This window comes from Anomaloglossus baeobatrachus, chromosome 3, assembly GCF_048569485.1.
Source record: "Anomaloglossus baeobatrachus isolate aAnoBae1 chromosome 3, aAnoBae1.hap1, whole genome shotgun sequence".
In the NCBI taxonomy this organism is placed as follows: domain Eukaryota; kingdom Metazoa; phylum Chordata; class Amphibia; order Anura; family Aromobatidae; genus Anomaloglossus; species Anomaloglossus baeobatrachus.
In genome coordinates, this window is record NC_134355.1 from 283059668 (window position 1) to 283083526 (window position 23859).

At 51.2% G+C, this 23859-nt stretch overlaps 1 protein-coding gene across 2 annotated transcripts in view; it reads left to right on the forward strand.

Annotated features, from left to right (window-relative positions):
- MED23 (mediator complex subunit 23) overlaps positions 1–23859 on the forward strand; it is a 226605-nt gene that overhangs the window by 175270 nt on the left and 27476 nt on the right. For both annotated transcript variants that reach the window (XM_075339880.1, XM_075339881.1), the window contains 3 exons: positions 5158–5374; positions 7909–8145; positions 15884–16049. In XM_075339880.1, coding sequence (XP_075195995.1) covers positions 5158–5374; positions 7909–8145; positions 15884–16049 — 620 coding nt within the window. The remainder of the gene's footprint in view (positions 1–5157; positions 5375–7908; positions 8146–15883; positions 16050–23859) is intronic.

The window sequence follows — 23859 nt, forward strand, 5'->3', positions numbered from 1 at the left end:
GCTTAAACATGCCACTGACAGGCAGATGGAGCTCTGGATGAAATCCATCTATGAAGCTATCGGAGCTCTTTTTGCCCCAGCATTCGCAGCCGTATGGGCGCTACAAGCTATATCAGCAGGTCAAGCGAAAATTGAAGCGGCCGCGCCACAAGTGGCTTCCATTACCTCCCAGACCTCGGCAATTGCGTCTTACGCTATGAATGCTGTCCTGGACTCTGTGAGCCGTACGGCAGTTGCGACCGCCAATTCGGTAGTAGTCCGCAGGGCCTTGTGGCTACGGGAGTGGAAGGCAGATTCCGCTTCCAAAAAAGCGTTTAACCGGTTTGCCAATTTCTGGCGACAGGCTCTTTGGCGAGCGCCTGGATGAAATCATCACACAATCCAAGGGAAAGGATACATCCTTACCCCGGCCCAAGCAGAACCTCTCCCAACAGAGGAGAGGGCAGTCGAGGTTTCGGTCCTTTCGGGGCGCGGGCAGGTCCCAATTCTCCTCGTCCAAAAGGTCTCAGAAAGAACAAAGGAACTCTGATGCATGGCGGTCTAAGTCACGTCCTAAAAAGGCCATTGGGAGCACCGCTAACAAAGCGGCTGCCTCATGACTTTCTACCTCCTCTAGTAGCATCCTCGGTCGGTGGCAGGCTCTCCCGCTTTTGCGACACCTGGCTGCCACACATAAAAGACCGCTGGGTGAGAGACATTCTCTCTCACGGTTACAAGATAGAGTTCATCTCTCGTCCCCCGACTCGATTCTTCCGGTCCTCTCCGCCTCCCGAGCGAGCCGAGGCTCTTCGGCAGGCGCTGGGCACCCTGAAGGCTGAAGGAGTGGTGGTCCCTGTTCCTCTTCAGCAACAGGGCCACGGTTTTTACTCCAACTTGTTTGTGGTCCCAAAGAAGGACGGGTCCTTCCGTCCTGTCCTGGACCTGAAACTTCTCAACAAACACGTAAAGACCAGGCGGTTCCGGATGGAATCCCTCCGTTCCGTCATCGCCTCAATGTCCCAGGGAGATTTCCTTGCATCGATCGATATCAAAGATGCTTATCTCCACGTTCCGATTGCCCCAGAGCACCAACGCTTCTTGCGCTTCGCCATGGAAAACGAACACCTACAGTTCGTGGCACTACCATTCGGCCTGGCAACAGCCCCACGGGTTTTCACCAAGGTTATGGCTACTGTAGTAGCGGTCCTCCATTCTCAGGGTCATTCTGTGATCCCGTACTTGGACGATCTGTTGATCAAGGCACCCTCTCAAGAGGCATGCCAACACAGCCTCGACGTTACCCTGGAGACTCTCCAGAGTTTCGGGTGGATCATCAATTTTCCAAAGTCAAATCTGACACCGGCCCAATCGCTGACGTACCTTGGCATGGAGTTTCATACCCTCTCAGCGATAGTGAAGCTTCCGCTGATCAAACAGCAGTCACTACAGAAAGGGGTACAGTCTCCCCTTCAAGGCCAGTCACACCCCTTGAGGCGCCTCATGCACTTCTTGGGGAAGATGGTGGCAGCAATGGAAGCAGTCCCTTTCGCGCAGTTTCACCTGCGTCCCCTTCAATGGGACATCCTACGCAAATGGGACAGGAAGCCGACGTCCCTCGACAGGACCGTCTCCCTCTCTCAGGCGACCAAAGCCTCCCTTCGGTGGTGGCTTCTTCCCACTTCATTATCGAAGGGGAAATCCTTCCTTCCCCCATCCTGGGAAGTAGTCACGACAGACGCGAGTCTGTCAGGATGGGGAGCGGTTTTTTCTCCACCACAGGACTCAGGGTACGTGGACCCGGCAAGAGTCCTCGCTTCAGATCAATGTTCTGGAAATTCGGGCAGTGTATCTTGCCCTGAAAGCGTTCCAGCAGTGGCTGGCAGGCAAGCAGATCCGAATTCAGTCGGACAATTCCACAGCGGTGGCATACATCAATCACCAGGGCGGCACACGCAGTCGTCAAGCCTTTCAGGAAGTCCGGCGGATCTTGATGTGGGTGGAAGCCACGTCCTCCACCATATCCGCAGTTCACATCCCAGGCGTGGAAAACTGGGAAGCAGATTATCTCAGTCGCCAGGGCATGGACGCAGGGGAATGGTCCCTTCACCCGGACGTGTTTCAGGAAATCTGTTGCCGCTGGGGGGTGCCGGACGTCGACCTCATGGCGTCCCGGCACAACAACAAGGTACCAATGTTCATGGCACGGTCTCAAGACCCCAGAGCTCTGGCGGCAGACGCCTTAGTTCAGGTTTGGTCGCAGTTTCAGCTCCCGTATGTGTTTCCTCCGCTGGCACTGTTGCCCAGAGTGTTACGCAAGATCAGGGCCGACTGCCGCCGCGCCATCCTCGTCGCTCCAGACTGGCCGAGGAGGTCGTGGTACCCGGATCTGTGGCATCTCACGGTCGGCCAACCGTGGGCACTACCAGACCGAACAGACTTGCTGTCTCAAGGGCCGTTTTTCCATCTGAATTCTGCGGCCCTCAACCTGACTGCGTGGCCATTGAGTCCTGGATCCTAGCGTCTTCAGGATTATCTCAGGATGTCATTGCCACTATGAGACAGGCTAGGAAACCAACGTCCGCCAAGATCTATCACAGGACGTGGAAAATTTTTCTGTCATGGTGCTCTGCTCAGGGTTTTTCTCCCTGGCCATTTGCATTACCTACTTTTCTGTCCTTCCTTCAATCTGGACTGGAAAAGGGTTTGTCGCTTGGCTCCCTTAAGGGACAAGTTTCTGCGCTCTCGGTGTTTTTCCAGAAGCGCCTAGCTAGACTTCCACAGGTACGCACGTTCCTGCAGGGAGTTTGTCACATCGTTCCACCTTACAAGCGGCCGTTAGAACCCTGGGATCTGAACAGGGTGCTGATGGTTCTTCAGAAACCACCATTCGAGCCAATGAGAGATATCTCTCTCTCACGCCTTTCGCAGAAGGTGGTCTTCCTAGTAGCAGTCACCTCTCTTCGGAGAGTGTCTGAGCTAGCAGCGTTGTCATGCAAAGCTCCTTTTCTGGTGTTTCACCAGGACAAGGTAGTTCTACGTCCGGTTCCGGAATTTCTCCCTAAGGTTGTATCCCCCTTTCATCTCAATCAGGATATCTCCTTACCTTCTTTTTATCCTCATCCAGTTCACCAATGTGAAAAGGATTTGCACTTGTTAGATCTGGTGAGAGCACTCAGATTCTACATTTCTCGTACGGCGCCCCTGCGCCGCTCGGATGCACTCTTTGTCCTTGTCGCTGGCCAGCGTAAAGGGTCACAGGCTTCCAAATCAACCCTGGCTCGGTGGATCAAAGAGCCAATTATCGAAGCTTACCGTTCGGCTGGGCTTCCGGTTCCCTCAGGGCTGAAGGCCCATTCTACCAGAGCCGTGGGCGCGTCCTGGGCTGTGAGGCACCAGGCTACGGCTCAGCAGGTGTGTCAGGCGGCTACCTGGTCGAGCCTGCACACTTTCACGAAACACTATCAGGTGCATACCTATGCTGCGGCGGATGCCAGCCTAGGTAGACGAGTCCTTCAGGCGGCGGTTGCCCACCTGTAGGAAAGGGCCGTTTTACGGCTCTCTTACGAGGTATTATTTTACCCACCCAGGGACTGCTTTTGGACGTCCCAATTGTCTAGGTCTCCCAATAGAGCGAAAAAGAAGAACGGAATTTTGTTTACTTACCGTAAATTCCTTTTCTTCTAGCTCTAATTGGGAGACCCAGCACCCGCCCCTGTTTTTTTGTGTACACATGTTGTTCATGTTGAATGGTTTCAGTTCTCCGATGTTCCTTCGGATTGAAGTTACTTTAAACCAGTTTGTAATTATATTTCCTCCTTCTTGCTTTTGCACCAAAACGGAGGAGCCCGTGGGAGCACGGGGGGTGTATAGGCAGAAGGGGAGGGGCTTAACACTTTTGAGTGTAATACTTTGTGCTGCCTCCGGAGGCATAGCCTATACACCCAATTGTCTGGGTCTCCCAATTAGAGCTAGAAGAAAAGGAATTTACGGTAAGTAAACAAAATTCCGTTCATCTCCACCCACATAACTGAGCTGATCCCTGTATACCTCCACCCACATAACTGAGCTGATCCCTGTATACCTCCACCCACATAACTGAGCTGATCCCTGTATACCTCCACCCACATAACTGAGCTGATCCCTGTATACATCCACCCACATAACTGAGCTGATCCCTGTATACATCCACGCACATAACTGAGCTGATCCCACTATATCTCCAACCACATAACTGAGCTGATCCCTGTATACCTCCACCCACATAACTGAGCTGATCCCTGTATACCTCCACCCACATAACTGAGCTGATCCCTGTATACCTCCACCCACATAACTGAGCTGATCCCAGTATATCTCCAACCACATAACTGAGCTGATCCCTGTATAAAAACCCTCACATCACTGATTTGCAGCTGTCTCTGTACACTATACTTTGACAAAAAGCTGTTAATCACTATTGGGGATGTGGTTACACAGAGCAGTCAACTAGAAGGCAGCTAGTCCTTAGTGATAATCTCCTGCTGGTAAAACACTGATTTTATTGAAACTGCAAAACACATCCTAGTAAGTGACACATCAGTAGAATTGGACTTTCTGCCCCAACTTTGGACTGCTCTCAATTACATATTCTCAGTTTTTTTGTAATTATCTTCTCTATACAAACCCCAGTTACAGGAAAAATGGCTCCCTGCCTTGGTACAAGTCACTGGCAGAGCTGATCATGCGATTGCTGGGTCTCAGGAGGATCCACAAGGCCCATTGAGCAATATGTAAGGGATGAACCACTTTGGCCTTCTCCTCGCGCTCTGTCTTCTGTTAGATTGCAGTGACATTGAGAGAACTCTTTGCAGGCTATTAATGCTGGCTGTCAAGACAGTATGCAGTCAGGAAGAGGTTAATAACAACACATGGTTCGCATCTGCATTCATCTTGGGGACTTGTTTAATAAGGACCCAGCAGGTATTGAGAATTTATGGAGAAGTGGAGTCATCCATAGTTTGTTTTTGCTCCAAGAAGCTTCATTCATTAATATTAGCAGAGAGAATATTATTTTTTCAAAGATGGAAGGAAGTTAATTTCAAGCATTAATTAATATAAATGTCTACACTCGTCGTTGCATTTTTCACGTTGATGAGTGTGTTTTTTTGTTTTTTTTTTTTCTTTTTTGTTTTCTTTCAGAAATACCCAGAAAAGCTTTATTTTGAAGGCCTAGCAGAACAAGTCAATCCTCCTGTACAGATCCAGCCACAATACCTTCCAATCTACTTTGGGAATGTGTGCCTTCGTTTCTTGCCGGTGTTTGACATTGTAATCCACAGGTTTTTGGAGCTGCTTCCGGTTTCAAAGTCCCTGGAGACACTGCTTGATCACCTTGGAGGCCTGTACAAGTTCCATGGTTAGTCCATTTCCATATAAGCCTAGGTTACAGAAGGGTTTCAAGTCCCATTTTTCTATTGTAAAACAATCATGTCTGACCCATGATGAACACAAACTGTGTTGGACCGGATCCTATTAAAGTGTGGTCTGTTTAGTTCATGTTCTGAACAATGAGTGCAGTGTGAGGCTGTGTTAACCTAGCCTGACCTTTATGCTTTGTAACTTTAGATGGTATTCTGAAGTTTGGAAATTATCCCCTAGCTTAGTGTGAATAGTGGTGGTCGATCATGCACCCTACTTCTCCATTCATTCTTAATAGGAAAGTACTTGACTGGTCTTTGGCTCTCTCATAAGAATGAAGCGGCAGTGCACATGATAACCAACATTCCACTGGCACAGGGCTCTTTAGAGCTCCGATTCTTAGGATCAGTAAGGTCAGTAAGCCGATGCTTGCGATGTTGAGCGCGATAGGTCCCGCCCCCATCGCAGCTGCGATCTCTTGTGATAGCTGCCGTAGCGAACATTATCACTACGGCAGCTTCACATGGACTTACCTGGCCAGCGACCCGCCTCCTTCCTAAGGGGGCGGGTCGTGCGGCATCACAGCGACGTCACACAACAGGCGGCCAATAGAAGCGGAGGGGCGGAGATGAGCGGGATGTAAACATCCCGCCCACCTCCTTCCTTCCTTCTGCATAGCCGGCGTGAGCCGCAGGACGCAGGTAGGAGATGTTCCTCGCACCTGCGGCTTCACACACAGCGATGTGTGCTGCCGCAGGAACGAGGAACAATATCGTAACATCGGTCCTTCCGAAATTATGGAAATGACTGACGCTACACTGATGATACGATTTCGACGCTTTTGCGCTTGTTAATCATATCAAAAACGATTTACACACTCCGATATCGACAGTGACGCCGGATGTGCGTCACTTTCGATTTGATCCCACCGACATCACACCTGTGATGTCGTGGTGTGCAAAGTGCCCCTAAGAGTCCCAGCAATCGTCAAGTTATCCCTTAACCCATGTAGAGGGCATAACTTTCAAGCTTGAGAATACCCCCTTTAAAGAGTACCTCTCATCACATGTTTCATGTTGAACTGGACACACAGTGTAATAGTGGCTGCAGAGCAGAATAAATTTGGCACCCAATGAGTTAACTTTCTTAAAGGGAACCTGTCACCAGATGTTTTACATGGATGACGCCACCGTCGTCATCATCCACGCTGCTGGAGTCTCGCACAGGCGCAGTTCGCTGTTCCCTTATCGTGGGGCTGAGCATAAAGTTTCCCTCGCGCAAGCGCCTGTGATGTAGTTGCGCAGGCGCGAGATTATGGGCGGCGCTGTGCATGACCTCACAAGCGTCATCCTCGTACCCGCCTATAATCTCGTGCCTTCACAACTACATCACAGGCGCTCGCGCGAGGGAAACTTTATGCTCAGCCCCACGATAAGGGAACAGCGAACTGCGCCTGTGCGAGACTCCAGCATCGTGGATGATGATGACAGCGGCGTCATCCATGTAAATCATGACTTGGGGACGGCAAACAGCGGCAGGAGGTGGGACAGGAGCCGAATTAGAGCCCGCCCATCTGGCCAACCAAACTCATTTGAATAGGAAACTAATATTTTATAAAGTTCTTTTAGGGGTCTGCAAGGGGGGTCAGGAACAAGGTGCACCTTCATAGAATGCAGCCCAGGAGCTGCAGAAGGTGATATTTTTAGTTGTATAGGGAAAAAACTGGTGACAGGTTCCCTTTAACACTAGAACTACTGAGGTAGTCATTTTGACTACTTTGCACCATGTATTTCTATATAGGTGTCACGAATCCAGTAGTTCTAGTGTTAAAGTCCCAGTGTGTATAATCAGACACTTTTCACTAGGGGCTTGTACCTAAAAGATGCTGACCAATCATAAGTAGGCAATAACACTCAAAGGCAAGAACATGCGCCACCATAGCTAAGAGCAGTTTTCGCAGTGTGAGATCTGCTGCCGTTCTCTATGGCATTGGGGTAACTATTCTATCTATTATCACTGTCTTTTTTAGATGTACATTATTGCAATCAGATTGATACAAGCTCTCTTTCTATACATAATGTTAGCACAAATCGGCATGACTTAGAAGCATTAGACCCTTTATTTGATATTGTACTATAGATATTGATTTGTGTATAACACCCCTTCCACAACACAGCTTTCTGTGTACAGAGCTGGCAATCATGGCTGGGGATGTGGTTGGACTAGCAGGCACGAGGAAGCTTGTCCTCAATTAATGTTTTATTGAAGCGGTGTAATACAGCCCAGTAAGTGACACATCATGGTAATCAGGCACTCTTCCCCCTACATTATGATGATCTCAGATTACAGAACAAAAACTTGCTAGATTCCCTTTAAATGGTTTATGCGACCCCGAAAATGTCTTTACTGTGTTGCTCCCTCAGAAAAATTCTAGATAATTTCTCAAAATAAAACTATATAAATGCAGTAAAATGTATATGTAGCATATGAATGTGAAATTAATGTCTGACCAATAGTATCATTCCCACTTAGATCGGCCGGTCACCTACTTATACAACACCCTCCACTACTACGAGATGCACTTACGTGATCGTACTAATCTGAAACGCAAGCTGGTGCACTCCATCATTGGCTCCCTGAAGGACAACCGGCCGCCAGGATGGTGCCTGAGTGAGACATACCTCAAGTGTGGCATGAACGCCCGGGAGGACAACCCTTGGATCCCTGACGACACATACTACTGCAAATTGATTGGCCGACTGGTTGACAATATCCTTTTGGCGAAGTGTGATTTTTGTTTTTTTGAGAAAGTGTGTACACTTCTATTTAGGAAATTAAATCAACATTGTACTATGTTTTATATGAACTTCTTTTCATAACATGTCTTTCATATGACTCGACTTTATGGGTCTTTTACATGGGTGATAATAGACCAAATGGACATTTCATAAACATTGCCAAGTTTAAATAGGTCCATTGATCGAATGATAATTTGCCTATTAATTGATAGGTGAGGTCATGCACAACACCGACCATAATCTCGCGCCTGCGTATTTAGCTCACTGGCACAAGCGAGGGCAGCTATGTTTTCTGCTCTGGATGCAATATGGCAGAGGGAACTGCGCCTGCGCGAGCCGACATAACTGCACAGGCGCAAGATTTTAAAATGTGACGAGGAGGATGACTGATGCGTCATCCCGTCAATCAAAAAAGAAGGACGGCGATCAGCGGCAGGAGGGGGACAGGAGCAGAAAATAAGCCCGCCCATCTGGCCCACACAGGTAATTAGGATACCTAACGGCCAGGTTTTATAAAGTTATTTTAGGGGTCTGGAAGGGGAGTCAGGGCCAATGTGCACCTTCATAGAATGCAGCCCAGGAGCTGCAGAAGGGGATTCTTTTAGTTTAATAGGGAAAAATCTGCTGACAGGTTCCCTTTAAACTATTGATTTTGTTGTGGATGGAAATACCATTTAAATACTAGTTGTAATGTTTATATTCTAACTACTCTAAAAGGGCCTAATATTACCAAAATATAATTAGATACCAATTATAATTGACCTGATGTTTGAGATAAGTGTTTGTTAAAAGTATTTATTAAAGGGAATCTGTCACCAGGTTTTAGCTCCCCCATCTGAGAGCAGCATAATGTAGAGACAGATACACTGATTCCAGCGATGTGTCACTTATGGAGCAGTTTTCTGTCATTTTGTAAAATCAATGTTTTCTCTGCTGCAGATCTAGCAGTTATACAGAGCTCATGAATATGCTGGACTACTTGGCAGCACACCAAGTAGTTCTCTAATGATAATCTCCTTCTTATTGATTTTATTAAAAATACACTAAGCAGCCTAGTAAGCGACACACTTATGGAATCAGGATCTCTGCCCCCACATTATGCTGCTCTCAGATTAGGTGGCAATAACCTGGTGACAAATTCCTTTTAATTCTGGAAAGATGGCTGCCCGTTAATCATGTAGAGAAAAGCATCTAGAATTAGAGGATAAAACCAGATTGCGTAAAAGAATATGTATCATATGGTTTAAATATGTTGAAAAAGTGGAGACAAATTCATTTCTAGAAACATTTTCCTTCATAGAGAACTCTTGGGCTATGGCCGCACGCTGCATTGTTGTGGTGACCACAAAAATGCACCCTGTGGTCATTAAAACGCATCGTGTGGCAAAAAAAAAAAAACCTCATGCCTTTTGTGATACATTATGACCATGCATTTTTCATGCGTTTTTTTTTATCATATGTGGGTGAAAAAAAACAGGAAAAAACGCAAAACAATTGACATGCTTCATTTTTGTGGTCACAACAAAATGCAGCCCCAAAAAAAAGCAACGTGCGCACAGCAAATCAGCAAGTCTGAAATCTCATAGAATTTGCTGGGGAAGGAAAAGCATTCAGTTTGTGGTGACTAAAAGGTCACCACATACTGCACCAAAAAAGTATCCAAAACTGCAGCATGCGCATGGGGCCTTTTCTTTGTCGCTCCATTGGGAGACCCAGACAATTGGGTGTATAGCTTCTGCCTCCGGAGGCCACACAAAGTATTACACTTTAAAAAGTGTAACCCCTCCCCTCTGCCTATACACCCTCCCGTGCATCACGGGCTCCTCAGTTTTATGCTTTGTGTGGAAGGAGGCACACATCCACTCATCTTCTCATTTTAGTTATATCGGTTGGAAGAAAAGTGGGCCCCCACGGGGCCCCCGGCATGTTCCCTTCTCACCCCACTATGTCGGCGGTGCTGTTAAGGTTGAGGTACCCATTGTGGGTACAAAGGCAGGAGCCTCATGCCGTCTCCTTCACCATCCCTTAGCGGCTCTGGGAGAAGTGGGATCCTCAGCGGTCATCCAGTCACTGGGACCGTGCTGCCTCCGCAGCCCCTGGGGGAATCTGTCGTACAGGAGTTTGTGTATCCTCAAGGACCGGGCCCTGCATCACTAAGGTACTCTGTACCCCCATGGGGGATGTGCATGGAGCGCCTGCATCCCGGACGCTGCAGCAGCTGCTTATTTGTGACGGCCGGCGGACTTCCGCGCCGACCGCGCCTGTTTGTCGGCCGCGGTATTAAATTTAGTCCCCGGCTTCAATTGCGGCCTAGTAGCAAAACTCCCGCCCCCGGGCCTGTCTATCAGGGATAAGGGCGGGACTGCCGACCTGACGTTGGCTGTGAGGGCCAGGGCATCCTGTATGTTCCTCCCCCCTCACTGATCACTGTGGGGACTCCAGATTCCCGCACTTTTCTAACGCCGCCCACGGCTCCTCTCCTCCCCTGAGAGCTCCGGCAGCCATTTCTTTGGCATTCTGCCTGTGGAAGATTTCCTGGAAAGAGCTCTGCAACGCTGGGAGACCTAAGGCAGTGAATCTGGAGGACACACACTCCACTTTTTAGCGGTCGGTAAGCCACACCGGTCTTAGGGTGCCGGAATAGATACTATATATACTTATATATTTCTGTTCGGTCGGGCTGTATACTTTTCCCATATACCCTCAGTGATCACTCTCCTAGGAGACAACAGCATGTCGTCCACAAGGAGCAAGGGGGCCAAGACACAGGGTTATTTTGCGACCTGTACCTCTTGTGCGGCTAAGTTACCTGCGGGTTCCACCTACCCTCACTGTGAGCAATGCTCAACCCCAGTTTTGCTTCCACAACCGGAGCCTCGGTCACTAGTGGGCCCCTCGGCTCAGGTAGAATCCGTTGCTCCCCCTGTCCAGGCGGCAGGGACAGAGTTTGCAGTTTTTGCTGAAAAACTCTGAGTCACTCTCACAATCCATGGCTCAGTCTATGGACAAATGGTCTGCCAAGCTGCTTGAAGCTTTGCAGTCCAGACCGGTCCCTACACAGGCCCCAGGCCCTGTTGGATCTTCACCCCCAGGCCCCTCTCTGCCCGCGCCGCAGCACGTTCCCAGGGGGGGCCCTAGGTCTCATGTGGAGGACTCCGGCCCGGACCACAGTCCCAGACCGGCTAAGCGGGCACGCTGGGAATCTTCCCCGACATCTTCACGCTGCTCAGGTTCCCAGCGTGAGGACTCTCTGGAGGACGAGGCGGACGTCGCAGCTCAGGGCTCTGACACTGACGTTGCCCTCAATCTTGATACACCTGACGGGGACGCCATAGTAAATGATCTTATCTCGTCCATCAACCAGGTGTTAGATATCTCTCCCCCACCGCCATCTGTAGAGGAGTCGACTTCTCAGCAGGAGAAACACCAGTTTCGGTTCCCTAAACGTACACGGAGTGCGTTTTTCGATCACTCTAACTTCAGAGATGCTGTCCAGAAGCCCAGAGCGGTTCCGGACAAGCGCTTTACTAAGCGCCTTACTGACACACGTTACCCCTTCCCTTCTGACGTTGTCAAGGGTTGGGCTCAATGTCCCAAGGTGGATCCCCCAGTCTCTAGATTGGCGGCTAGATCTGTGGTATCGGTTGCAGATGGATCATCGCTAAAGGATGCCACTGACAGGCAGATAGAGCTCCTGATGAAATCCATCTATGAAGCCACGGGCGCGTCTTTTGCCCCGGCCTTTGCAGCCGTGTGGGCACTACAAGCTATCTCAGCTTGTCTGGCTGAGATTAATGCGGTTACACGTAATTCTGCTCCGCAGGTTACGTCTTTGACTTCCCAGGCGTCAGCCTTTTCTTCCTACGCCATGAACGCAGTTTTAGACTCTGCTAGCAGTACAGCGGTGGCATCCGCTAACTCTGTAGCAGTCCGCAGGGCCATGTTGCTGCGCGAATGGAAGGCAGACTTGGCTTCCAAGAGGTTCTTAACCGGTTTGCCGTTTGCTGGCGACCGATTGTTTGGCGAACGATTGGATGAGATTATTAAGGAATCTAAGGGAAAGGACTCCTCCTTACCCCAGTCCAAACCAAAGAGACCTCAGCAACGACAGATACAAGCGAGGTTTCGGTCCTTTCGTCCCTCCGCCAAGCCCCAATCCTCTTCGTCCAGCAGGCCGGAGAAAGGCCAGAGGAACTCCTATGCGTGGCGGGCTAAGTCACGCCCCCAAAAGGCCGCAGGAGGCACTGCTTCCAAGGCGGCCTCCTCATGACTCTCGGCATCCCCGAACCGCATCCTCGGTCGGTGGCAGGCTCTCCCGCTTTTGCGACGCCTGGTGGCCACATGTTCAAGACCGATGGGTGAGAGACATTCTGTCTCACGGTTACAGGATAGCGTTCAGCTCTCGTCCTCCGACTCGTTTCTTCAGAACATCTCCGCCCCCCGAGCGAGCCGATGCACTTTTTCAGGCGGTGAACGCTCTGAAAACAGAAGGAGTTGTGATCCCTGTTCCCCTCCAGGAACATGGTCGCGGCTTTTACTCCAACTTGTTTGTGGTGCCAAAGAAGGACGGCTCGTTCCGTCCCGTTCTGGACCTCAAACTACTCAACAGACATGTGAGCACCAGACGGTTTCGGATGGAATCTCTCCGCTCTGTCATCGCTTCAATGTCACAAGGAGACTTCCTAGCATCGATCGACATCAAGGATGCTTATCTCCATGTGCCGATCGCACCCGAAAAACAACGCTTCTTGCGCTTCGCCATCAGGGACGAACACCTTCAGTTCGTGGCATTGCCTTTCGGCCTGGCGACAGCCCCACGGGTGTTCACCAAGGTCATGGCATCTGTTGTGGCGGTCCTACACTCTCAGGGCCACTCGGTGATTCCCTACTTAGACGATCTTCTGGTCAGGGCACCCTCTCAGTTGGCGTGTCAAAACAGCCTTTCCGTCGCTCTGGCGACTCTCCAGCAGTTCGGATGGATCATCAACTTTCCAAAATCCAAGTTGACACCGACCCAATCACTGACGTACCTGGGGATGGAGTTTCATACTCAGTCAGCGGTAGTCATGCTACCGCGGGACAAACAGCTTTCTCTGCAGGCAGGGGTGCAATCTCTTCTTCGGGGTCAGTCACACCCCTTGAGGCGCCTCATGCACTTCCTGGGGAAGATGGTGGCAGCGATGGAGGCAGTGCCCTTCGCGCAATTCCATCTGCGGCCACTCCAGTGGGACATTCTCCGAAAATGGGACAGGAGGTCGACTTCACTCGACAGGAACGTCTCTCTTTCCCTTGCAACCAAGACGTCACTTCAGTGGTGGCTCCTTCCCAACTCTCTGTCGCAGGGGAAATCCTTCCTACCCCCCACCTGGGCTGTGGTCATGACGGACGCGAGCCTGTCAGGGTGGGGGGCGGTTTTTCTCCACCACAGGGCTCAGGGAACCTGGACTCCGATAGTCATCCCTTCAGATCAATATTCTGGAGATAAGGGCAGTGTATCTAGCCCTATTGGCCTTTCATCGGTGGCTGGAGGGCAGGCAGATCCGAATCCAGTCGGACAACGCCACGGCCGTCGCTTACATCAACCACCAAGGCTGCACTCGCAGTCGTCAAGCCTTCCAGGAAGTCCGACGAATTCTGCAGTGGGTGGAAGCCACAGCCTCCACCATCTCCGCAGTTCACATCCCGGGCGTAGAAAACTGGGAAGCAGATTTTCTCAGCCGACAGGGCATGGACGCGGGGGAATGGTCTCTTCACCCAGACGTGTTTCGAGAGATCTGTCGCCGCTGGGGAACGCCGGAGGTCGATCTCATGGCGTCACGGCACAACAACAAAGTCCCGGCATTCATGGCCCGGTCTCAAGATCACAGAGCTCTGGCGGTGGACGCATTAGTTCAGGATTGGTCGCAGTTTCGACTTCCCTATGTGTTTCCTCCTCTGGCGATGCTCCCCAGAGTGCTGCGCAAAATCAGGTCCGACTGTCGTCGCGCCATTCTCGTCGCTCCAGATTGGCCGAGGTGGTCGTGGTACCCGGATCTGTGGCATCTCACGGTGGGTCAACCGTGGGCGCTCCCAGACCGCCCAGACTTGCTGTCTCAAGGGCCGTTTTTCCATCTGAATTCTGCGGCCCTCAACCTGACTGTGTGGCCATTGAGTCCTGGCTCCTAGCGTCCTCAGGGTTATCTCAAGATGTCATTGCCACTATGAAACAGGCCAGGAAACCAACGTCCGCCAAGATCTATCACAGGTCTTGGAGGATCTTCTTATCCTGGTGCTCTGACAAGGGTTTTACTCCTTGGCCCTTTGCCTTACCCACTTTTCTTTCATTCCTTCAATCCGGAATGGACAAGGGTTTGTCTCTCGGCTCTCTCAAGGGACAAGTATCGGCGCTTTCCGTATTTTTTCAAAAGCGTCTAGCCAGGCTTCCGCAGGTCCGCACGTTCCTGCAGGGAGTTTGCCACATAGTCCCACCTTACAAGCGTCCGCTGGAACCCTGGGACCTCAACAGGGTGCTGATGGTTCTTCAGAAACCACCTTTCGAGCCGCTGCGGGAGGTCTCTTTATCACATCTTTCGCAAAAGGTGGCATTTCTAGTGGCAGTTACATCGCTCCGTAGAGTGTCGGAGCTGGCAGCGCTGTCATGCAAAGCCCCCTTCCTGGTTTTTCACCAGGATAAGGTGGTTCTACGTCCGGTCCCGGAATTTCTCCCTAAGGTGGTATCCCCTTTTATCTCAATCAGGATATCTCCTTACCTTCATTTTACCCTCATCCAGTTCACCAATGTGAAAAGGATTTGCACTCATTAGATTTAGTGAGAGCACTCCGGCTCTAAGTGTCTCGCACGGCGCCCCTGCGCCGTTCAGATGCCCTCTTTGTCCTTGTCGCTGGCCAGCGTAAGGGTTCGCAGGCTTCCAAGTCAACCTTGGCTCGATGGATCAAGGAACCGATTCTTGAATCCTACCGTTCTTCTGGGCTTCCTCTTCCTTCAGGGTTGAAAGCCCATTCTACCAGAGCCGTGGGTGCGTCCTGGGCACTGCGGCACCGGGCTACGGCTCAGCAGGTGTGTCAGGCAGCTACCTGGTCTAGTCTGCACACTTTCACGAAACACTATCAGGTGCATACCTATGCTTCGGCAGACGCCAGTCTAGGTAGGCGAGTCCTTCAGGCGGCGGTTGCCCACCTGTAAGAGGGGGTCGTTTTAGGCTCTTTTTATCGAGGTATTCTTTTACCCACCCAGGGACTGCTTTTGGACGTCCCAATTGTCTGGGTCTCCCAATGGAGCGACAAAGAAGAAGGGAATTTTGTTTACTTACCGTAAATTCCTTTTCTTCTAGCTCCTATTGGGAGACCCAGCACCCGCCCCTGTTCCCTTCGGGCTTTTTGTTCTTTTGTGTACACATGTTGTTCATGTTGAATTGTTCTTTTGGTTCATGGTTTTCAGTTCTCCGAACATCCTTCGGATTGAATTTACCTTAGACCAATTTATAAGTTTACTCCTTCCTGCTTTTGCACCAAAACTGAGGAGCCCGTGATGCACGGGAGGGGTTACACTTTTTAAAGTGTAATACTTTGTGTGGCCTCCGGAGGCAGAAGCTATACACCCAATTGTCTGGGTCTCCCAATAGGAGCTAGAAGAAAAGGAATTTACGGTAAGTAAACAAAATTCCCTTCTTTGTACACAGACTTGCTTTTCCTTAACTCTCTTCCATTACCGATGGCTGGGAAATCTCCTGGACCTTTTCCAAATTGTGACTGGAGGTTTAATGAGTTCCCGAATCCAGCTGCCCATGCGCTTCATGTGACGTGCGTTGAGCTGATGGCCTTGGCTGTTCCGGGAAAGGAAGTTGGCAATGCTCTTCTGAATGTCGTTTTAAAGAGGTGATTTTGACCATATTTACTATTATTACTCCTATATTTGTCCATTGGTTTTATTGGTGTATAGATTAAGGAGGCAGCTACTATGGTTCAGCATCTAAATATCTAATTTTCTTCGGCGCTCCATTGGGAGACCCAGACGATTGGGTGTATAGCTACTGCCTCCGGAGGCCACACAAAGTATTACACTAAAAAGTGTAAGGCCCCTCCCCTTCTGCATATACACCCCCCGTGGGATCACGGCTGCTTCAGTTTTCATGCTTTGTGCGAAGGAGGTCAGACATCCACGCATAGCTCCACTGTTTTTAGTCAGCAGCAGCTGCTGACTATGTCGGTTGGAAGAAAAGTGGGCCCATATGGGGCCCCCAGCATGCTCCCTTCTCACCCCACTTTCTGTCTGCGGTGTTTGTAAGGTTGAGGTACCCATTGCGGGTACGGAGGCTGGAGCCCACATGCTGTTTTCCTTCCCCATCCCCCCTCGGGGCTCTGGGTGAAGTGGGATCTTACCGGTCTCCAGGCACTGAGACCGGGCTCCATCCACAGACCCGGAGAACCTGCTGGATATGGAGCTGGGTATCGTCAGGGACAGGGCCCTGCTACATTAAGGTACTCTGTGTCCCCGTACACATCGCGCACACACACACCAGCATTGCTGGGAGTGTTAGTGCGCCGGGGACAACAGCGCGGAGCGCTTGTGCTATTATTCACTGCAGCTTAGCTGAGTGAATTTATGTGTTAGAAACTGCCGCGCCGGCCGCTGCGGGGTGTTTTACGCTGTGGCGCGGCTGGGACTTGTGGTGCGCCGGGGACTTCCGCGCTGGCCGTGCACATAGGACGGCCGCGCTTATTACTCGAGTCCCCGGCTTTGCGGCCTAGTTTTCGCTTCGTTCCCGCCCCCAGCCCTGCCAGTCAGGGGAGGGGCGGGACGCTGTACAGAAAGTCAGCGCCGAGAGCTGGAGTCTGCTTTGCATTCTCCAGCCCCCTTCACTGGACACAGTGGGACGCCAGTTTCCCGCTCTTGGCTGGGGCACGCCCACGGCCCACCCCTCTTCACAAGACGCCGGCAGCCATTCCTGCACGCAGTCTGGGCTGGAGAAGGGAGACAAGCTCTGGGCAACCAGTCACAGGATTCGGGCGACCACACACCCGCCTTTGTGCGGGGGCGGTAAGCAGCACCTGAAGTGCTGACCCCACTAATGCCATTTGTACTTTATGCCTAGATGGCTAGACTACAGCAGCAAAAAGCATGGGTGCTAAGGCACAGGCTTTCTAGGCTGCTTGTATTGCATGTGCTGAAGTGTTCATTTGTACTTTATGCTGGTATGCTATACACTGCACTGTACGGTCGCTATTCTTGGCTATATACTCCTAGATGGCTGGACAACAGCAGCAAAAAAGCAAGGGTGCTAAGGCACAGGCTTTCTATGCTGCTTGTACTGCATGTGCTGAAGTGTTCATTTGTACTTTCTGCTTGTATGCTATACATTGCACTGTACGGTCGCTATTCTTGGCTATATGCTTGTAGATGGCTAGACAACAGCAGCAAAAAAGAAAGGGTGCCAAGGCACAGGCTTTCTATGCTGCTTGTACTGCACGTGATACTGTTCCACACGGCAGGTTCCACTGTCCCCATTGTGTGCAATGCTCCCCTGTACCACTTGGTCAGCCGGGGTCTCTGCTAGAGGTGGCCAAAGGAACCACCTGTGAACCCTGTCCAGGGACAGGGGCGGAGTTGCAGTTTCGGCTGATAGATTGTCCGTGACCGTGACTAACATCTTAGAGACTTTGCAGTCCAGACAGACCATGGGCAATGTTGATACAATGCTCCCTGGCCGCCCTCATTTGGAACAAATCAGTGCTCCGGGGGGGTCCCATGCATCCCAGGGCGCAGGCTCTGACACGGACGACAGTCCCAGACAGTCTAAGCGAGCTCGCTGGGAGCGGCACTCGGCTTCACCACTGGTTAGGGTCCCAGCAGGACTCTCTGTATGATGAGGCAGACGTAGCTGATCAGGACTCTGATCCTGAGACCGCTCTCAATCCGGATACTCCGGATGGTGACGCCATAGTGAATGATCTTCTAGCGTCCATCAAGGGAATGTTGGATATTTCTCCCTCAGCTCCTCCGGCGGAGGAGTCAGCTTCACAGCAGGAGAAATCCCTTTTCAGCAGTATCTCAAGCGTATATTGAGTACTTTTCTGGCCACTCTGACTTCAGAGAAGCAATCCGGAAACACCACACTTATCCAGATAAGCGTTCTCCAATTGTATTAAGGATACACGTTATCCTTTTTTCTCCCTGACGTGGTCAAGCGCTGGACCCAGTGTCCAAAGGTGGATCCCCCAATCTCCAGGCTTGCGGCTAGATCCATAGTTGCAGTGGAAGACGGGACTTCACTTAAAGATGCCATTGACAGACAGATGGTCCTCTGGTTGAATTCTGTCTATGAAGCTATCGGCGTGTCGGTTGCTCCGGCATTCGCAGCCGTATGGGCATTCCAAGCTATTTCAGCTGGTCTTGCGCACGTGGACACTGTCACATGTACATCTGTGCCGCAGATGGCGTCCTTAACCTCGCAATGTCTGCATTGCGACTTACGCTATTAATGCTGTCCTGCACTCTACGAGCCGTACGTCAGTGGCGTCCGCCGACTCCGTGGTTTTACGCAGAGCCTTGTGGTTGAGGGAATGGAAAGCAGATTCTGCTTCCAAAAAAGTGCTTAACCAGTTTGCCATTATCTGGTGACAGACTGTTTGGTGAGCGATTGGAGGAAATCATTAAACAGTCCAAGGGTAAGGACTCTTCCTTACACCAGCCCAGATCAAACAACACCCAACAGAAGAAGGGACAGTCGAGGTTTCGGTCCTTCCCAGGCTCGGGCAGGTCCCAATTGTCCTCGTCCAAAAGGACTCAAAAGGCTCAGAGAGGCGCAGATTCCTGGCAGGCTCAATCACGCCCAAGGAAGGCAGCCGGAGGAACCGCTACCAAGGCGGTTTCCTCATGACGTTCAGCCCTCTCTCTCCGCATCCGCGGTCGGTGGCAGACTCTCCCGCTTTGGCGACATTTAGCTGCCACAGGTCAAAGACCGGTGGGTGAGAGACATTTTGTCTCACGTGTACAGGATAGAGTTCTGTTCTCGTCCTCCGCCTAGATCTTCAGAACTTCCTCACCTCCCGACCGAGCCGATGCTCTTCTGCAGGCAGAAGGAGTGGTAATCCCTGTTCCTCCTCAGGAACAAGATACGGTTTTTACTCCAATCTGGTTGTGGTACCAAAAAACGACGGCTCTTTCCGTTCCGTTTTGGACCTAAACCTGCTCAACAAGCACGTGAAAACCAGGCGGTTCCGGATGGAATCCCTCCGCTCCGTCATTGCCTCAATGTCTCAAGGAGATTTCCTAGCGTCAATAGACATCAGGATGCTTATCTCCACGTACCGATTGCTCCAGAGCACCGGTGTTGGCTACGATTCGTTATTGAAGACGAGCATCTTCAGTTCGTAGCCCTGCCCTTCGGTCTGGCGACAGCCCCACGGCTTTTCACCAAGTTCATGGCAGCAGTGGGAGTAGTCCTGCACTCTCAGGGTCACTCTGTGATCCCTTACTTGGACGCTCTACTTGTCAAGGCACCCTCTCAAGAGGCATGCCAACACAGCCTGAACGTGGCGCTGGAGACTCTCCAGAGTTTCGGGTGGATCATAAACTTTTCAAAGTTAAATCTGACACCGACCCAATCGCTGACATATCTTGGCATGGAGCTTCACACTCTCTCAGCGATAGTGCAGCTCCCGCTGGACATACAGCGTTCACTACAGACGGGGGTGCAGTCTCTCCGTCAAGGCCAGTCGCACCCCTTAAGACGCCTCATGCAGAGGCAGTCCCTTTCGCGCAGTTTCATCTGCGTCCACTTCTATAGGACATTCTTCGCCAATGGGATGGGAAGTCGACGTCCCTAGACAGGAACGTACCCCTTTCTCAGACGGGCAAGGACTCTCTTCAGAGGAGTCCACCCTTCAGATCAATGTTCTGGAAATCTGGGCAGGGTATCTTGCCCTGCAAACCTTCCAGCAGAGGCTGGAAGGCAAACAGATCCGAATTCAGTCGGACAACTTCGCAGCGGTGGCATACATCAACCACCAAGGCGGAACACGCAGTCGGCAAGCCTTCCAGGAAGTCCGGCGGATTCTGATGTGGGTGGAAGACAGAGCATACACCATATCCGCAGTTCACATCCCGGGCGTAGAAAACTGAGAAGCAGACTTCCTCAGTCGCCAGGGCATGGACGCAGGGGAATGGTCTCTGCACCCGGACGGGTTTCAAGAAATCTGTAGCCGCTGTGGGAGGCCGGACGTCGACCTAATGGCGTCTCGGCACAACAACAAGGGCCCGATTTTCATGGCGCGGTCTCACGATCAAAGAGCTCTGGCGGCAGGCGCCTTAGTTCAGGATTGGTCGCAGTTCCAGCTACCCTATGTGTTTCCCCCTCTGGCACTGTTGCCCAGAGGGCTACGCAAGATCAGCTCCGATTGCCGCCGCGCCATCCTCGTCGCCCCAGACTGGCCGAGGAGGTCGTGGTACCTGCATCTGTGGCATCTCACGGTCGGCCAACCGTGGGCACTACCAGACCGGCCAGACTTACTGTCCCAAGGGCCGTTTTTTCCATCTGAATTCTACAGCCCTGAACCTGACTGTGTGGCCATTGAGTCCTGGATCCTAGCGTCTTCAGGATTATCTCAAGACGTCATTGTCACCATGAGACGGGCTAGGAAGCCGACGTCTGCCAAGATCTACCACAAGACGTGGAAGATATTCTTATCTTAGTGCTCTGCTCAGGGAGTGTCTCCCTGGACATTTGCATTGCCTATTTTTCCTTCCTTCCTGCAATCTGGTTTGGGAAAAGGTTTGTCGCTCGGCTCCCTTAACGGACGAGTCTCAGCGCTGTCTGTATTCTTTCAGAAGCGCATAGTACGACTTCCTCAGGTACGCATGTTCCTGCAGGGGGTTGTCACATTGTCCCTCCGTACAAGAGGCCGTTAGACCCATGGGATCTGAACAGGGTACTAATTGCTCTCCAGGAGCCGCCCTTTGAGCCTCTGAGGGATGTTTCACTTTCTCGACTTTCACAGAAAGTGGCCTTTTTTGGTAGCGGTCACGTCTCTTCAGAGAGTGTCCGAGCTAGCAGCGCGGTCATCCAAAGCTCCCTTCCTGGTGTTTCACCAAGACAAGGTAGTGCTGCGCCTGATTCCGGGGTTTCGCCCTAAGGTGGTATCCCCCTTTTCATCTCAGTCAGGATATCTCCTTACCTTCCTTTTGTCCTCATCCAGTTCATCGATATGAATTGGATTTGCATTTGTTGGATCTGATGAGAGCGCTCAGAATCTACATTTCCCGCACGGCGCCCCTGCGCCGCTCGGATGCACTCTTTGTACTTGTCGCTGGTCAGCGCAAAGGGTCGCAGGCTTCCAAATCCACCCTGGCTCGATGGATCAAGGAACCAATTCTTGAAGCCTACCGTTCTGCTGGGCTTCCGGTTCCATCAGGGCTGAAGGCCCATTCTACCAGAGCCGTGGGTGCGTCCTGGGCATTACGGCACCAGGCTACGGCTCAGCAGGTGTGCCAGGCGGCTACCTGGGCGAGTCTGCACACCTTCACCAAGCGTTATCAGGTGCATGCCTACGCTTAGGCGGATGCCAGCCTAAGTAGAAGAGTCCTGCAGGCGGCGGTTGCCTCCATGTAGGGAAGGGCTGTTTTTACAGTCCAAACTTGAGGTATTAATTTACCCACCCAGGGACTGCTTTTGGACGTCCCAATCGTCTGGGTCTCCCAATGGAGCGCCGAAGAAGAAGGGAATTTTGTTACTTACCGTAAATTCCTTTTCTTCTAGCTCCAATTGGGAGACCCAGCACCCGCCCCTGTTCCTTCGGGATTTTTGGTTGTTCGGGTACACATGTTGTTCATGTTGAATGGTTTCAGTTCTCCGATGTTCCTTCGGAGTGAATTGTTTAACCAGTTATTGGCTTTCCTCCTTCTTGCTTTTGCACTAAAACTGAAGCAGCCGTGATCCCACGGGGGGTGTATATGCAGAAGGGGAGGGGCCTTACACTTTTTAGTGTAATACTTTGTGTGGCCTCCGGAGGCAGTAGCTATACACCCAATCGTCTGGGTCTCCCAATTGGAGCTAGAAGAAAAGGAATTTACGGTAAGTAACAAAATTCCCTTCTTTATACGCATTAAGCACATAGAAAACCTAATAAATGTTTAAGTCCCCAAAATACCGATGTAATCTTGCCTAGTAATAGGATTATGCCTTTTTATAAGGTCGCTGTCTCCAGCCACCCGGACAGCTGCTGCCACAATCAGTTTGCATAACCAAAGAATTTCTGCACAAACTGTCAGAAACCATCTCAGGGGAGCTCATCTGCACGATCGTCAGTCTCATTGGGGTCTCCATCTGACTGCAGTTTGTTGTTGTAACCAGTTTGAATGGGCACATGTTCACATTCAATAGTGTCTGGTACGTTGGGAGGTGTTCTCTTCACAGATGAATCCCAGTTTTCACTGTACAGGGCAGATGGCAGACTGGCAAATGGTGGTCACGCCAGATACTGACTGGGTTTTCCAACCACCCTCGGACACCTAGATACTATAAACTGCACATTTTAGAGTGGCCTTTTATTGTGGTTAGCCTAAGGGGTGCTTCACACATAGCGAGATCGCTACCGAAATCGCTGCTACGGCACGGTTTTGGTGACGCAACAGTGACCTCATTAGCAATCTCGCTGTGTGTGACACTGAGCAGCGATCTGGCCCCTGCTGCGAGATCGCTGCTCGTTACACACAGACCTGGTTCGTTTTCTTCAAAGGCGCTCTCCCGCTGTGACACACAGATCGCTGTGTGTGACTGCGAGAGAGCGACAAAATGAAGCGAGCAGGGAGCAGGAGCCGGCATCTGGCAGCTGTGGTAAGCTGTAACCAGGTTAAACATCGGGTAACCAAGGTGGTTACCCGATATTTACCTTAGTTACCAGCCTCCGCAGCTCTCACGCTGCCTGTGCTGCCGGCTCCGGCTCTCTGCACATGTAGCTGCAGTACACATCGGGTTAATTAACCCGATGTGTACTGTAGCTAGGAGAGCAAGGAGCCAGCGCTAAGCAGTGTGTGCGGCTCCCTGCTCTCTGCACATGTAGCTGCAGTACACATCGGGTTAATTAACCCGATGTGTACTGTAGCTAGAAGAGCAAGGAGCCAGCGCTAAGCAGTGTGCGCGGCTCCCTGCTCTCGCGGTTATGATCGCTGCTTCGGCTGCTGTGTTTGACAGCTAAGCAGCGATCATAACAGCGACTTACAAGGTCGCTGTTACGTCACAGAAAATGGTGACGTAACAGCGACCTCGTTATCGCTGTCGCTTAGCGTGAACCAGCCCTAAGGCACACCTGTGCAATTATCATGCTGTCTAATCAGCATCTTGATATGTCACACCTGTGAGGTGAATGGATTATCTTTCTAAGGAGAAGTGCTCACTAAAGGCCATGTCTCACTAAGCAACATCGCTAGCAACATCGCTGCTGAGGCACAACTTTCTAGCGATGTTGCTGTGTGTGACATCCAGCAACAACCTGGCCCCTGCTGTGAGGTCGTTGGTTGTTGCTGAATGTCCTGGACCATTTTTTAGTTGTTGCTGTCCCGCTGTGAAGCACAGATCGCTGTGTGTGACAGCGAGAGAGCAACAACTGAATGTGCAGGAGCAGTGAGCAGGAGCTTCTGCGGACGCTGGTAACCAGTGTAAATATCGGGTAACCAAGAAGCCCTTCCCTT